General features: G+C 33.6%; 1 protein-coding gene across 1 annotated transcript; it reads right to left on the bottom strand.

Moving 5' to 3' along the window:
• Positions 1-3,362: 3,362 nt before the first annotated feature.
• LOC110734348 (biotin carboxyl carrier protein of acetyl-CoA carboxylase, chloroplastic-like) lies at positions 3,363-7,836 on the bottom strand. Its single transcript, XM_021914470.1, has 7 exons — positions 7,466-7,836; positions 6,277-6,321; positions 6,031-6,197; positions 5,281-5,581; positions 5,092-5,163; positions 3,776-3,841; positions 3,363-3,687 (listed from the first exon to the last, which is right to left on the bottom strand). Exons 1-7 carry the CDS (start codon positions 7,610-7,612, stop codon positions 3,664-3,666), a joined length of 822 nt encoding a protein of 273 aa, XP_021770162.1. The 5' UTR covers positions 7,613-7,836; the 3' UTR covers positions 3,363-3,663.
• Positions 7,837-13,630: the final 5,794 nt, after the last annotated feature.

The raw sequence follows: 13,630 nt of genomic DNA, 5'->3' as shown, positions 1-13,630 counted from the left end.
TGATTTTCATATATACGAAAGAGCAATAGGTGACCAGAAGTTCACCAGTATAACTTATATATTATTGTCAAAGTATTAGGTGACCAGAAGCTCACCAAATACACTATTTAAGTCTTCAAAGATCTAGAAGATCACCACCTAGTAGAATTACAAGTAAGTGATTTACGTTTGTATACCAATTCTTTTGATTGGGGCTATAATATGTCAGCACGTAAGAAATAGGAGAAGAAAGAAAAACGTACAAATGTACAACACATGTCTCCCCATTGACATTGATCTTCAAAAGAGAAAATATTGTGGAAAATGTAATAATAAATACACATGATATGTAAAGTTAATAAATTAATGATTCTTCATTGAACAGATGAGATAAATCTTGTTTAATACAAAGATAAATTTTGATTGTGATCCTCCCAATAAAATGAATTTTAATGCAAATTTATGTACTAAGTTGGTATAGAATTAGACGCCTCTATAAAAGAGATATTTTACCAACTTAGGGGGAGATGAATTAACAAAAGTTGGAAAAATAAAGAATAAATAAATAAATAAATAAATTGATGATTCCTATAATGGTAGTTTGAAAAGTTACATGCCAACTTTTGTCTATTATCAAGATATGTTGTACATTTATGATATGATTTGTATTCAGTTATGACTCATGTTGCATGGCGTTGAAGATACATTTTGGTCATATTATGTGTATATATTGAGATAAAATCTTGTCAATTATACTTGAATCATTACACCTGAAGTGTGGGTTGTATGATCGGTTCCAAAATAAAGATATGATATGTGGCAAGATAGTGCAGTTAACACTTTTAATATTGTAATAGTATATAAATACCATAGTGTATGAAATACCCCAAAAGCGGTATAGATATCTGAATTATTACAATAAATGGCCTATGATAAGAAAAGTTATGATGGTACCAATGAAAAATGTATTCAGATATCATTGTCAAAATAGCATGCAAATTAAAATTGTACCTTGAGGAATTATATGATGATACTGGTATATGATGGAACCGATAAATAATGCATATGCATGATATAATGGACTAGTGAATAAGGGATTTGAAATTTATGTCCATTTTTTATGTCGACATGAAACTAAGATAATAAATCAAAAATTTATCATGAACTAGTAGTCCAATTAGAAAATGGATTTATGAAATCCACACTGTACAGTGTTCGCATTTTTTAGTCTTTTATTTATGTGAATGTTTGAGTTTTAAATTTATGAATTACTCATTGTATGTATAGGATGTAGTTTGATGCATTACTCATTACATATATATTTTGTTTAATGTTTTATCATGAATTCTACATCTCATATTGCATGCATTAGTTCTATACAACAATTGTGTTATATGTGAATGTTTATGGTATGACGAGTTTATAATTATGATGAAGGCTTATAAGAAGAAATTTATACTCCGATGGGCTTACAATTATGATGAAAGTTTATATGATGACGATCCAATATCATGTTATGAATCATGCATGAAAGTTCTCGCAGAACTTATATACAACGTATTCAAATATCTAGCCCTTCAAATTCTATATTCTGAAAAATGGTAATGTTGATATTGTTATCAAACTCATGGAGAGTATTGGTGACTAAGTTATTGAAATATCAACCTGAAGTTTAACCAAGTGAGAGTTAATCGATTTTATATTCATTGGAAAATTCCCGTGTGAAATGCAAAATGTCTAAAGAATAATAGAAATGAGCTATATTGCAGTAAAGATAATCTTCTTATGGTCCAGAAGAACCATGAGTAAAGTATATAATAATACCTATGTTATATTATTACTAATTCATATAAGCTTAGATAATGATATCAAGATATCACGTATTGCCATAAATTATTATGAATATTTGATTATCAATAGCTACTTTTACGACCTCTAGAAGTGGGCATGATTTTGATGGTAAGGCAACTTGAAACAAAAATGTCATATAAGATAGTGGTAAACCCAACATAAGTAGTGTTCTCACGAGTATGGATAAATGAAGATGCTTTACAGTGAATATTTAAGTTTGATCAGGTAGGATAAACTATTAAGGAATGTTATTCAGCTACAAGTATGAAGTTACTAAGACATTTGATTCATTACATTGGAAGATCTCAAGTTATGCATTTATCAGGGGGAGAAAATACGCGCTGCACTCTTTTTCCCTTAACCATGATTTTGTCCCACATTGGGTTTTCGTGGTAAGGTTTTTAACGAGGCAGCATGTCAAGGCATATTATGAAAGTGTTTTACTCTTTTTCCTTCACTAGGTTTTTATCCCATCGGATTTTTCCTAATAAGGTTTTAATGAGGCACACTATTCGATAATGGTCATCCAAGGGGGAGTGTTATATAATATATGTATTTAAGTTTTAGTATGTTTATTTAATTTTTTAATTTAATAAATTAATTATATAACACTACTGTTAATTTTTAATATTTGATTTTGCTGTTTTTTTAGACCAGAAACAATCTTGGATTTTCACACGAGGACCTCGGTTGCTTTTGTCCTCGCAATGGTGATAGTGTTATTAAGAACCATTACTACCCGGCAGAAAATTGGAAGATGTTCAACATCACAAAATGATCAAGGAGCTGAGCAAGAGAGACTTTAATGTTAGTGTAGGGATGAAGTTGTTTGTGTATTCTCATTAATGTTAGTGTAGGGATGAAGTTGTTCATTACTTGCCTTACAATATACTTGTGATTCGTGGTCTATTACACTTTGCTTTGTTTATTTATCTAGATCCTTTCGTTTGTAAACAACACTCATAACTCTATCGTAATTATTGATGGTTGTATGATCATTAATATTCTGCCTACTTCATTCACTTAATTGGTTCTTTGCCGTTGAAACTGCAAGTGACAAATATCTACCATTTTATTGGTAAGCTAATTTGAATTCCTGCCATAATAGAAGAGGTTCATATTGTCATGCTAGCCTTGCTTTGAAATTGTTCGCCTTTTTCTTGCTTACCTTGTAACCGTGTCATGTCGTTAGGGGTGTTTTCATCAGTAAAAAGTTGTTTTCTACAGTACTTGTAGAGATGTCAATCTGAAAAAATTATGTTCTTGTATTTAAATTCTCCTGATTATCCTTTTACAGCAGAGTTCTGCAGTCAGACTTTGTGTTAAGAGATTTTAGTTCAGTTTCTTGATGCTAATTTTGCAAATACGTGGGACAAGCCTTATCGTCACTCTCACTTTCAAGGAAAAGATTCAGGTTCGATTCTGATTTGTAGCAAAGGCAAGGCCACGAGGGAGAGGAGTCGAAGTACCCATGTCATTGTCACACTCCGTACGTGGGTATGGAGTTGTTGACGATACATTCCATACCTTGCTTACTTGCTAAAATAGAAATCAAAGTTTATTTCATAATGGATAACATCATTCACAATTTCACATATATAGAATTACAAGTCTTCCCAAATACCCCCACCCCCAATTTTCCAATCAAACGGAGAAAAAGAGAGACTAAATCTAAAAAAAATATTATTATCTTTCTATCCACCTATTAATCATTTAATTTGCAATAAACCAGCTGCAACACAAACTAATAATAATAGTACATATTAACGAGGTCGATATATGACAGAAAATCATTGTAATACAAACGATGGAGCTCAAGCAACCGGTGACTCTTTAAGGCTGAATTACATGTAGAGGCTGCAAAGCATGTACCAATGAGGTCAAAATAAGTTTAAGTGAACAACAAAAGACAGCAATCTACATAACTTGGTACTAGTGAGCTTACCGTATCAAGGCTGACGGGTTTACCATCTTCAGCAAGTATTTCAACCACAGTTCCAGATTGATCAGCCTGTACAGAACAGGCAGAAAGAAATGCAATAAATTACAGCTGAAATCTTTGAAGATTTTCAAGAATAACATTAGGCCACACAAAGCAAAAGATGAACTTTTCCACAAATTTAGGATCCTCACATACAACAATTTTCTTGATATCGCATGTGGCTGTTGATTGATGCTCAGTACTGAAAGGATTAAGGGCTCAAACTAATTGCAATCAACCCACAACAATGAAAAACAAACAAGCACAACAACTAAGAACAACCATGAAGAAATTAAAGCAGGTAAAAAAGGGAGACAATGTTACCGTGGGAAAACCCGAGAACCGGGAGAAAAAACCCACCCTTTGCACTATGGAGTAGTATTGATGATGAATGAAATCAAGATTACAAGCATGAATGGTATGACATTCAAATGCTCCTCACAAATCTCTCACAAACCCTTTCTATGTGTTTATGTTTTGTGAATACATATAAAAGAGGCTTAGTAAAAGTATATATAGTCTAGGTATTAAATGACAATCCAAGGGCTAGCAATTAATCAAGCACACGGGCTGAAAACGCACCGTAGAAACAGAGCAACAGGGGTTCGACCGAACCTACCCAGAGTTCGGTCGAACCTAGGGTGGTCTGATCGAACTCCCTTAAGGTTCGGTCGCACCTATGCTAGAAAATGGAAGTGCTATTGCTACTGCCTCAAAACATGGTTCGATCGGACCCATGCATGTTCGGCCGAACTTTTCACAAGTTTGGCCGAACTCCTTCTTGTTCGATCGAACTCACAACCAATAGCAGCTTCTAGCTTCTCACCTTATGCCTCCATGCATTGATTCATCTCCACACTAATCCTAACAAGTACCAATATTGATAAACTCAAATGAATGCTAGTAAATAAAAGGCATAGTGTATGTAGTCCATCACCCATGCATTATGTTTTCAGAGAGGAAAACAAGAACCAATTTTCTTTCCAATCTAAATACAATACATCATACATGATTTTTAAAAATTAATATTTTTAAAAGTAAAAATTATGGTACAACTCGTACTAGTATATCACTTTAGAGCTACAATTCCTAATTGGCGTTATTTGATTGAGTAATAAATATGTCAGATACCAAATCAAATACCAAATTGTTTTCAATATATCATGATCAATACATATGCCAAATACAAAAACCAGAGCCAATTCATCTCATTGCATTGCATCAATAACAGAACTATAATACCTTCACATAAACACAACTTGTACTGTTTCATGACATACCTCAATTTCATTCATCAACTTCATGGCCTCAATAATGCATATGATTTGTCCTTTCTGAACTTTATCTCCAACCTAAGGCAATATTAAAAAAATGTTCACCTTACTTGATAAAAGTATAAAAGGTATAGAAATCACAGGAATACGCTGCGTGTGCATGCACACACACACATAAAAAAGGTATACACCCACCTTCACAAATGGCGGCTCACCAGGAGCTGGACTACGATAGAATGTGCCTGACATAGGGCTCTTAAGAGGTGGAAGTGATGGCTTAGCTGACTTGGCAGCAGGAACCGGGGCTGGTAAAGCAGGGGTAGGTGTCGAGGAGACAGGAGCTGGGGAAGGTGCTACAGGAGGAGGCGGTTGCGCTGTAACCATATGTGTAGGGTTAGGACTTTGTGATTGTGGAATAGCCTCCTTTTTACGGATCAATATCTCACAGTCAAATTGTTTCAATTGCAACTCTGCGATGTCTCTAGAATCCACAAGCCTAGAGCACAAAATATAGAAGGTGAAATAAATTTCAGAAACCTAGTGGTTGAAAATGAAAATAAAATTATTCTCTGTAATCATTCTATGTTATTATTCTTCATCATCCTATCTAATTCCCTGCTTTCCTTTTCATGAATTTGACAATTATATTATAACAATAAAAAAGAGTATAGAAATATAGTACTTCGTATTAATTACAATTATTTTTGTATTTCAATTCAATTCTTTCCACATTGATATGGAATTTTTATAATGGTTATTCTTTGTGTAGTTCATTATCACTATGTTTCTCCTTCATGCCGATTTTTTCTTCTACCACATCCATATTTCGGATTATTTCCTGACTATTTCTTCATTTATCCCTGGTTTCCTTAACCTCTCTAAAGCCATCTCATATCCTCCATGACTGTATCAGTAGTGTCAGTGAGAAAGAAGAAAGTTATATACTTGACAAGACTGGCAACTTGGCTTAAAAAGTCAGAAACTGATTCTTCTGAAGCTGACACAGTAGGGGAAGTTTCCCTTGGCAGCTCATCATTCTTCGTTTCTTGAGCTGCTGGTCCAGATTTTGCTTGTGGTGTAGGTGGAGCATTGTTAGAACCACCCAAGGTAACCTTAAAAGACAAATTAGTCAAAAAATGATCTTCACACTTGCTTAAGATCATTAAATCAATATGACATAAGGAGACTCACCTCATTTAATTGGGCTTTAACGGCAACAATGCGGTTTGAAAGAGTCTACATGGTCACAACAAAAGTTTATTGCATAAGTCCCATATTAAAAATGATTTGGATCAGCCAAAACCAAGCAACAATAAAGTAGCAAAAACAATATACCAACAGTCCTTAACCAAATCTAATTGTTCAAATTGCTTCTCTTAGTAATTCACCTTCACCCTTTTCTACTATAATTTCCAGGCATGTATTTCACGACTATCAAGAACAAGACACCTTAGCATAGTTACATATTTTTAATGACATTAAAAGCTTTCCTATACTTTTGGAAAAATCATTTGATTTTACAATTATACAACTAAACATGTAAATATGCTTTGAACTTCACGTGCTAGAGCTCTTTCCATTCTAGATATAGTTGAGCTTACCTCGACAAAAGGTCATTTATATAATGTACAAGTACATGCATGCACTCTTTCATCTCCAATCCATAAGTTAGGATAAAGCAAATGATCCAAGTAAACATGACCAGGTAACAAAATTTTAAACCTTTATAAGGCCGCCCATTCGCTCAACGCGCAAATCACAATCAATTACTCTATAAATTTCTTAAAAGGTTGTCACATCACACTTCTTGAAACAAAATATACAGACCTCATTCTCAATGAATGACGAACACTAATTGGATGAGGATCAGCTAATATAATGTCACACTCTAATCAATATTATTTACTACAGTTCCATACTACTAACTCTTTATATATGAGTTATATATAGTATAGCCTAGAAAGGCATTGCAATATGCTGGCATTCCAAGTAAACGGGTCGTGTTGAGTTCGTGTTCGTGTTTGTACAAGTACAGAGTCTTATGTAAAGAAACCAAAATACAATAACAAAGTCAGTGTGACTACATACACAGCAAAATACAATAACATGGATTTTTCAATCAACCACAACATTCTATATTAATATTATTCTTATTTTTCAACAATTCATAAATTTCAGTAAATCAAAATCAAATTAAATCAGAAAACCCAAACAAAACCCACAAAACTTCAAGCACAAAAATCAACAACAATATTGCTACCCCAAATCAAGTTGAGCTTAATTAATTAACAAATACAATAATTTTTTCCAAAAAATGAATTGTTGTTAAGAAAAATTCATTGCATCAACCAATTAAAAGAAGAGAAGGAAAAGAATAAACCTTGGAAATGAGGCCAGGCTTGGGCTTGGGAGTGAAGGAGAAGGATACTTTGGAAGTAGAATGATGATAATTCTGAAAATTAGAGGTGGGTGTTTCAGAAATAGCTGAATTCAGAGAAGAAGAAGAAGCTGACATTGAGATCGCCATTTTGAAATTCTTCTGAAATTCTTGCAGAATTTAATGAATGAAGAAAAGGGTAGTGGTTGAATTTGATTTAAAGTTGGTGATGTAAATAAAATGGTTGAAATTTGTAGTAGTTTGTTTGTTTGGTGTGTTGTGAATCGATGATATCGAAGAAGAAGCAAGATGGGTGAGTGAGCCACTGAGCCCCTAATGAGGGAGCTCCGATAATACCGATGTTAAGTGTTTAAACTTTAATCATCCATTATGTGTCGCATTCTAGATTTCAAGTATTAACCCGAATGTTCACAAACTTGAATAGAGTCGGTTACGGGCCGGGTCAGTCAAGCCCAATGCCTTAAGAAAGGGCGGCCAAGAAGTAATGTTGTTGTTTGGGATCGTGTTGGTCTGTCTTAAGAAAAGGCCCATGCATGATCAGTTTGGAACATTTTTAATATAATAACAAACAAGTATTGAAAATTGAAACAAGTATTCTTTTAATATGAGAATGTACAAGTATAAAATTAAATGAATATGCTTAGATATAAAAATTAATATTGTATTAGATTGTAAATGAACATCTTTTTTGAGAACGAACATGTAATACATTGATGGTTCAATTTCATAAATCAAATTGATAATTTATCTTTAATTTTAGTTTTTATATATATATATATATATATATATATATATATATATATATATATATATATATATATATATTTGTTCTGTAATTTTATAAGCTAATAACACACAACATAAGTTAAATCAACTTAAAATAGAGTATATAGAACATCATTCTACTATAATCATAAGAAATCATTATAATGATAAAATTTATAAGAAACCATAAACTACATACTACTACTGAAATTTCATATCATTGAAGAATAAATAAAAATTAGGGTTTGAACATTTTTTCGAAAAATAAACATAATCATCAACTTACAATTTGATTGCTGGTCGTTCTTTTGTAGAAATTTTCTTCTTGATTTCCTCTTTTACAAGTGGAAATCTAAGAGCATTTTGATTTATTATTCAAGAAATATTTGGAAGATTTTGGTAATTTAGGAGAGAGAAAGTGATAAAATTATGAGGAGAGAGAAATTATTATTGTTGGTAAAATTATAAAAGAAACTAAATTATAAGATAGAGAAATGTGGGAAACTAATTCTTAATGTTCAAGTTGTATAGTACACGTAGGGGAGGGGGTGTATACTCATGATAAATTTAGTTTGTTTATCTAGGCCCTTATGTTCGTCATTCCCCATAAAAGAAGCGTGGGTATTTTAGTCATTCTATCCCACTTAGACAATCGATACTTCCTACATACAATTGACCATTGTTAACCAAGCTAACCAGACGTTATAACTGTTATGTCAAATCTAAGAGAGAATGAGAGGTAGGCGATGTAGAAATGCGTATTAATGATATTTATTTATTTTTACCTTTTTTAAAAAAAGGTAAGAAAAATTAAACATTAGGAAGCCCTCCTCACGAGGGGAATTCTTAATGCATTAAAAGAAAGAATAGAAAATAAACTAGAGTTATTACAATCATCAATATCCATAGTACTACATACTAATGACACTACTAGAAATAGGCCATTTTCCGACGGAATCGTTCCGACGAACTTAATTTCCGTCGGAAAATTTGAATTTTCCGACGGAATTTGGGTCTGTCAAAACAGTCCGTCGGAAAAGATAGGCTTGCGGCGGAAAATCCCTCGAAAATATTCCGACGGATTTTTTTCCCTTGAAATTTACTGCTTCCGACGGAATATTCCCTCGGAAAATTCCTTCCGACGGAAATTCCGAGGGAAATTAAATCCGTCGGAACATATTAATTTCCTACGGATTTTAAATCCGTCAGAAATTTCCGACGGAATTTAACCCTTTTCCGACGGAATTTTGTTGTTTTAAAAAAAAAAATAACAAAACCCTAAACTCCTAAATATACGGACCCCCTCCCCCATCCCTATTCATTTCTCTTTCCTCACCTCTTCTCTCTCCCCGCCTCTCTTCTTCTTCTTCTCTTTCTCTCTCCTCTCTTCTTCTCTTTCTCTCTCCTTTCTTTTGGTTCTCCTCTCATTCTCCTTCTTTATCTTTTCGATCTCCTCCTTCTTTCCTCTTCTTCATTACAATCCTAGATTCGCTTTCTTTCTCTTCTCAAACTGCTCATTCGGTCCTTCCCTTTCTCGGTTTCTCGTTCCTCCTTTTGATGCGGCGTTTCGCGGCTTCTCGCTGGTGGTGTGAGGTGTCCGCCTCTGTTGGTGGTGTGAGGCTTCGCGGCTTGACTCGGTTTCATCAACAACAACCTAAACATCAATTGTAGATCTTGTAATTTAGGTTTGTGTTTAGATCTAGTTTTTTTTTGAATAAATGTTTGGTCTAGTTAATTGTATATGTAATTGTAATGTTAATTTATAAAATTTATTAGACAATTATATATTTATACATTTCTATTAATTTTCCTTGTTTAATTTTGGTTTTTTGAATTTTTTTAGGGTTTTTTTTGGGGTTTTTTCCGGTTTTTTAGGGTTAATGGTGGTGGTGTGGTGGTGTCAGAGGTGGTGGGGTAGGCTGTTCTGATGGTGTCGGTGGTTATGGGGTGGGGTTGTGGTGGTGTGGGTGGCGTGGGGGAGGTTTGGTGGGTTATTTGGTGGTTTTGGGTTGGGTTTGGTGGGGTGGGGTGTCTGGGTCTGGGTGGGGTGGGTGTCTGGGTCTGGGTTGGGGACGTGGCGGGTGGTGTGGGCTGGTGGCGGGGGTGGATCTGGGTAGGGATTGTGGTGCCGTATTTTTTTTTTTTTATTTACTTTTTCGATGGAATTTTTCGTCGGAATATACCTTTTCCGACGGAAAATTCCGTCGGAACGTCTCACCCACCAACGGAAATTTCCGTCGGAACCTTGCGACGTATTTTCACTTAAAGTCAACAAAAGCGCCGACAGAACATAATACGTCGGAATAGACTTTTCCGACGGAATTTCCGAAGAAATATCGCGAAATTCCTACAAAGTGTATTCCGACGATGCGTTTTGACGGAATTTCAAGGTTTTCCGACGGATTTTTTTCGTCGTTGATTGACTGTTTTCTAGTAGTGTGACCTACATTTGCTATCCAGTCCGCTGCGCGATTTACCTCTCGGTAGACGTGTTGGATGCTCCAATTGCAAAACCAAGAAAGGAGAAAATGAGTGTCTTCAATAATATGTTTGATCTACCAAGGAACTACCCAAATGTCTTTTATTGAGTTGATGACTAATAGGTTATCACCTTCAATTTCAATGTTCTGAATGCCACATTGAAGAGCTAGTTAGACTCCTCTATGATGAGTCGCAGCTTCCACTATAAAAACTATGGCGTTGTCGAGGATGAATGTAAATGTATTGATGAGTGCTCAGATGCTATCTCTGATGATGATTCCTGTTGCTGCTGAGTTGTTACGAATCGAACTGTTGAAGTTGAGCTTGAAGAAGTTGTTGGGAGACGTTTTCCATGAGATAAGAATGGATGATGGGGATTGAGTATGAGAAGAATGATTATTAGATCTCATAATGGGAGATCCCATGGAGGAAAAGGTATCTATGAGATTCTTTGGTGCTACTCATTGAACACAAATTGTGATCGTCAAAGGTTTCATTACGGAAGATAATAGCATTCCACTCTTTCCAAATACTCCAAATGAGAAAAATAAATTTCCTTAAAGTATTTGGTGTTTTCTTAAGTACATTAAACTTTCTGTTAGTTTTAGAAACGAGGTTTGAGCAATCTAACCACTTTTTTGATAAGGGGAGATTCCAAACTTCACTGGTTCTAGTGCAGTTGAGAAAAAGATGATCAACTGTTTCATTTTGTTAATTGCATAGAGGGTGTATTAATGATATTGATTAAAAAAAGGAGAAATTCCCAACGGTAACCCCCAACTTTTTTAGTTTCTCAATGATGACTCCCATTTTTTCAAATTATCAAAAACAACCCCTAATTTCTAATCAATCATTAAACATGACATTACTAAGTAAAAAAAAGGTTTCTTTTTTTGACAGGAAGTAAAAAAGAGGTTAGATGCATGTCAAATGGGGATTTTCAGTTAAAAGCTCATAACCTAAATTAAAAGCAACTCCAATGGTTTTAGCTAGGGACTTGCTTACAATATTAAATAATCACTAGCCACTAGTTTAACCACTGGAGCTAGAAAATGCAATTAACTTGGCCAAACAAATTAGTTTTGTTGAGCTAATTTGCTTGGAAAAAAAACTTGCTAAAATAAAACAAATTAGAATAAATAAAATGAAATTTATCAACGTAAATTAAGAAGGTGTGGTTCATTTAAATAGTAATTTATTAGCTAGCCCTTGGAGCTAAAATGACAATTAGCTTAAAAGCTTATGTGGCATGGCAAACAATTAGCTTGCCATTTGAGTTGCTCTAACTAGCTGAGTCAATTAAGCTAATTCTCTGGAAATAAAAAAATAAAAAATAAAATTCTTCTATTTTAGAAAAAAAAAAAGGAATTTTACCTGCATAGTAAAATTTACAAGAGGATTATAAGTTATAAATGAAGCATATTGATATTAAAAGAATTGCTATCAAGATGAACGAGATGAAGAAAAGTACTATCATATTCATACCCAACATCCAACATCATCCAATTCCTAGAACTTTGGTTACAGAAGATCAAGAACTAAGGGTAAGTTTATCCCTAGTCTTGAGATGAGTCTTTAGACAAGTCTTGAGCAAGATTCTAGCAATAATCTCTACCAAGACTACATATAGTCTCGAGAAAACTCATCTCGAGACTATACAAAAGGACAAAATTAATTATGTTGTCCAATAGTGAGTTGCCAACTCACCATTTAAAAAATAATTTATAAATGAAATAGATATATAAATAAATTAAATTTATTAATATTAAGGATAAGTAAATCTAGATTGAGTCTTGAAATAATTTGTGAAACTGAAGAAAGTTTTGTATGAGTCAAATAATAAAAAAGTAATTAAAAGTTAGTGGAAATCTAATGTAACATAGTGTGGAATATAAGTCTCAATTTTGGGATAAACTTACCAAACTAAAAGTTTACAAATACATCATCATCCATAACATCATCATGAACACTAAAAGTTAAAGAAGATCAAAACTTTGTTATCATCTAACATCATCGCATTTAACTCCAATTAATCCAACCATATATGGTACATTTGATATCCTTCATTTTATTTTATTTGTTTATTTATTTTTTTTTTATTATTTTTTTTTGAATAATAATATCCTTCATTTCTCTGTAGTCTCTTTCTTGGGTACATCCAGGGCGGATCTAGGGGGGGGTTCAAGGGGGTTCATTGAACCCACAGATTTTTTGGAAAAAAATTATAAGTTTTAATTTTTTTTTTTTAAAAAAAAAGAAAAAGGGTTAATACAATTTCTGTGAGAATAATAATCACATGGGTAAGTTTGGTGCATTGGTAAGGCTTTGAATAATAGAGTGGCGTGCCCTTTTAATGTCTTAGGTTCGACTCCTATTGCCCTCTTTTTTTGTACTTTTTTTTTTTTTTTTGTTCTTTTACTCCTTACATTCAAATTTCAGATTTCAGAAATCAAACATCGACATTTCTTATTTTCTCCAAATTCCCAAACACCAAAACCCTAACCTTGACACCCTATGACCCTAGCCACTAGCCGCCGCGGCACCGCACACCGAGACACCAACCGGCGACCGGGAGCACTGACGACCTCACGGAGTGACGGAGACACGGACGAGGGACGACTGTTCTGAATTTAGACTTCAGAGTTCTTCTACAATTGTGAGTCCTCTTAATCTCTTATTCCTCTACTCCTATTAATTCTTAATCTTGGTTTGCTTGTTTTATTTTTTAAATTGGTTTATGGTTTTGATATATTGTTGAATTCTTGAATTGTTGAGAAATTGAATTGTAGAAACTTAGAAGTTAGAATTAAAAAAAATTTACTTGTTTTTTTTTTTTTTGAAATAAAATTTTTACTTGTTCTGTTAATTGAAATTTGATAATTAGAAGAAGTTTATATTGTC

Source organism: Chenopodium quinoa, unplaced genomic scaffold (assembly GCF_001683475.1).
Source record: "Chenopodium quinoa cultivar QQ74 unplaced genomic scaffold, ASM168347v1, whole genome shotgun sequence".
NCBI classification, from domain to species: Eukaryota; Viridiplantae; Streptophyta; class Magnoliopsida; order Caryophyllales; family Amaranthaceae; genus Chenopodium; species Chenopodium quinoa.
The sequence above is the reverse complement of the archived record's forward strand: the minus strand, read 5'-3'. Positions and strand labels throughout refer to the sequence as shown.

What these genes read in the sequence shown, in the direction of transcription:
- LOC110734348 (XM_021914470.1), bottom strand. Translation starts at nt 7,612, where the DNA reads ATGGCGATCTCAATGTCAGCTTCTTCTTCTTCTCTGAATTCAGCTATT. An exon ending in TTAAAGCCCAATTAAATGAG is followed by an intron (nt 6,198 to 6,276) that starts GTGAGTCTCCTT and finishes TTGTCTTTTAAG; the next exon opens with GTTACCTTGGGTGGTTCTAA. An exon ending in AACCCGTCAGCCTTGATACG is followed by an intron (nt 3,688 to 3,775) that starts GTAAGCTCACTA and finishes CATGCTTTGCAG; the next exon opens with CCTCTACATGTAATTCAGCC.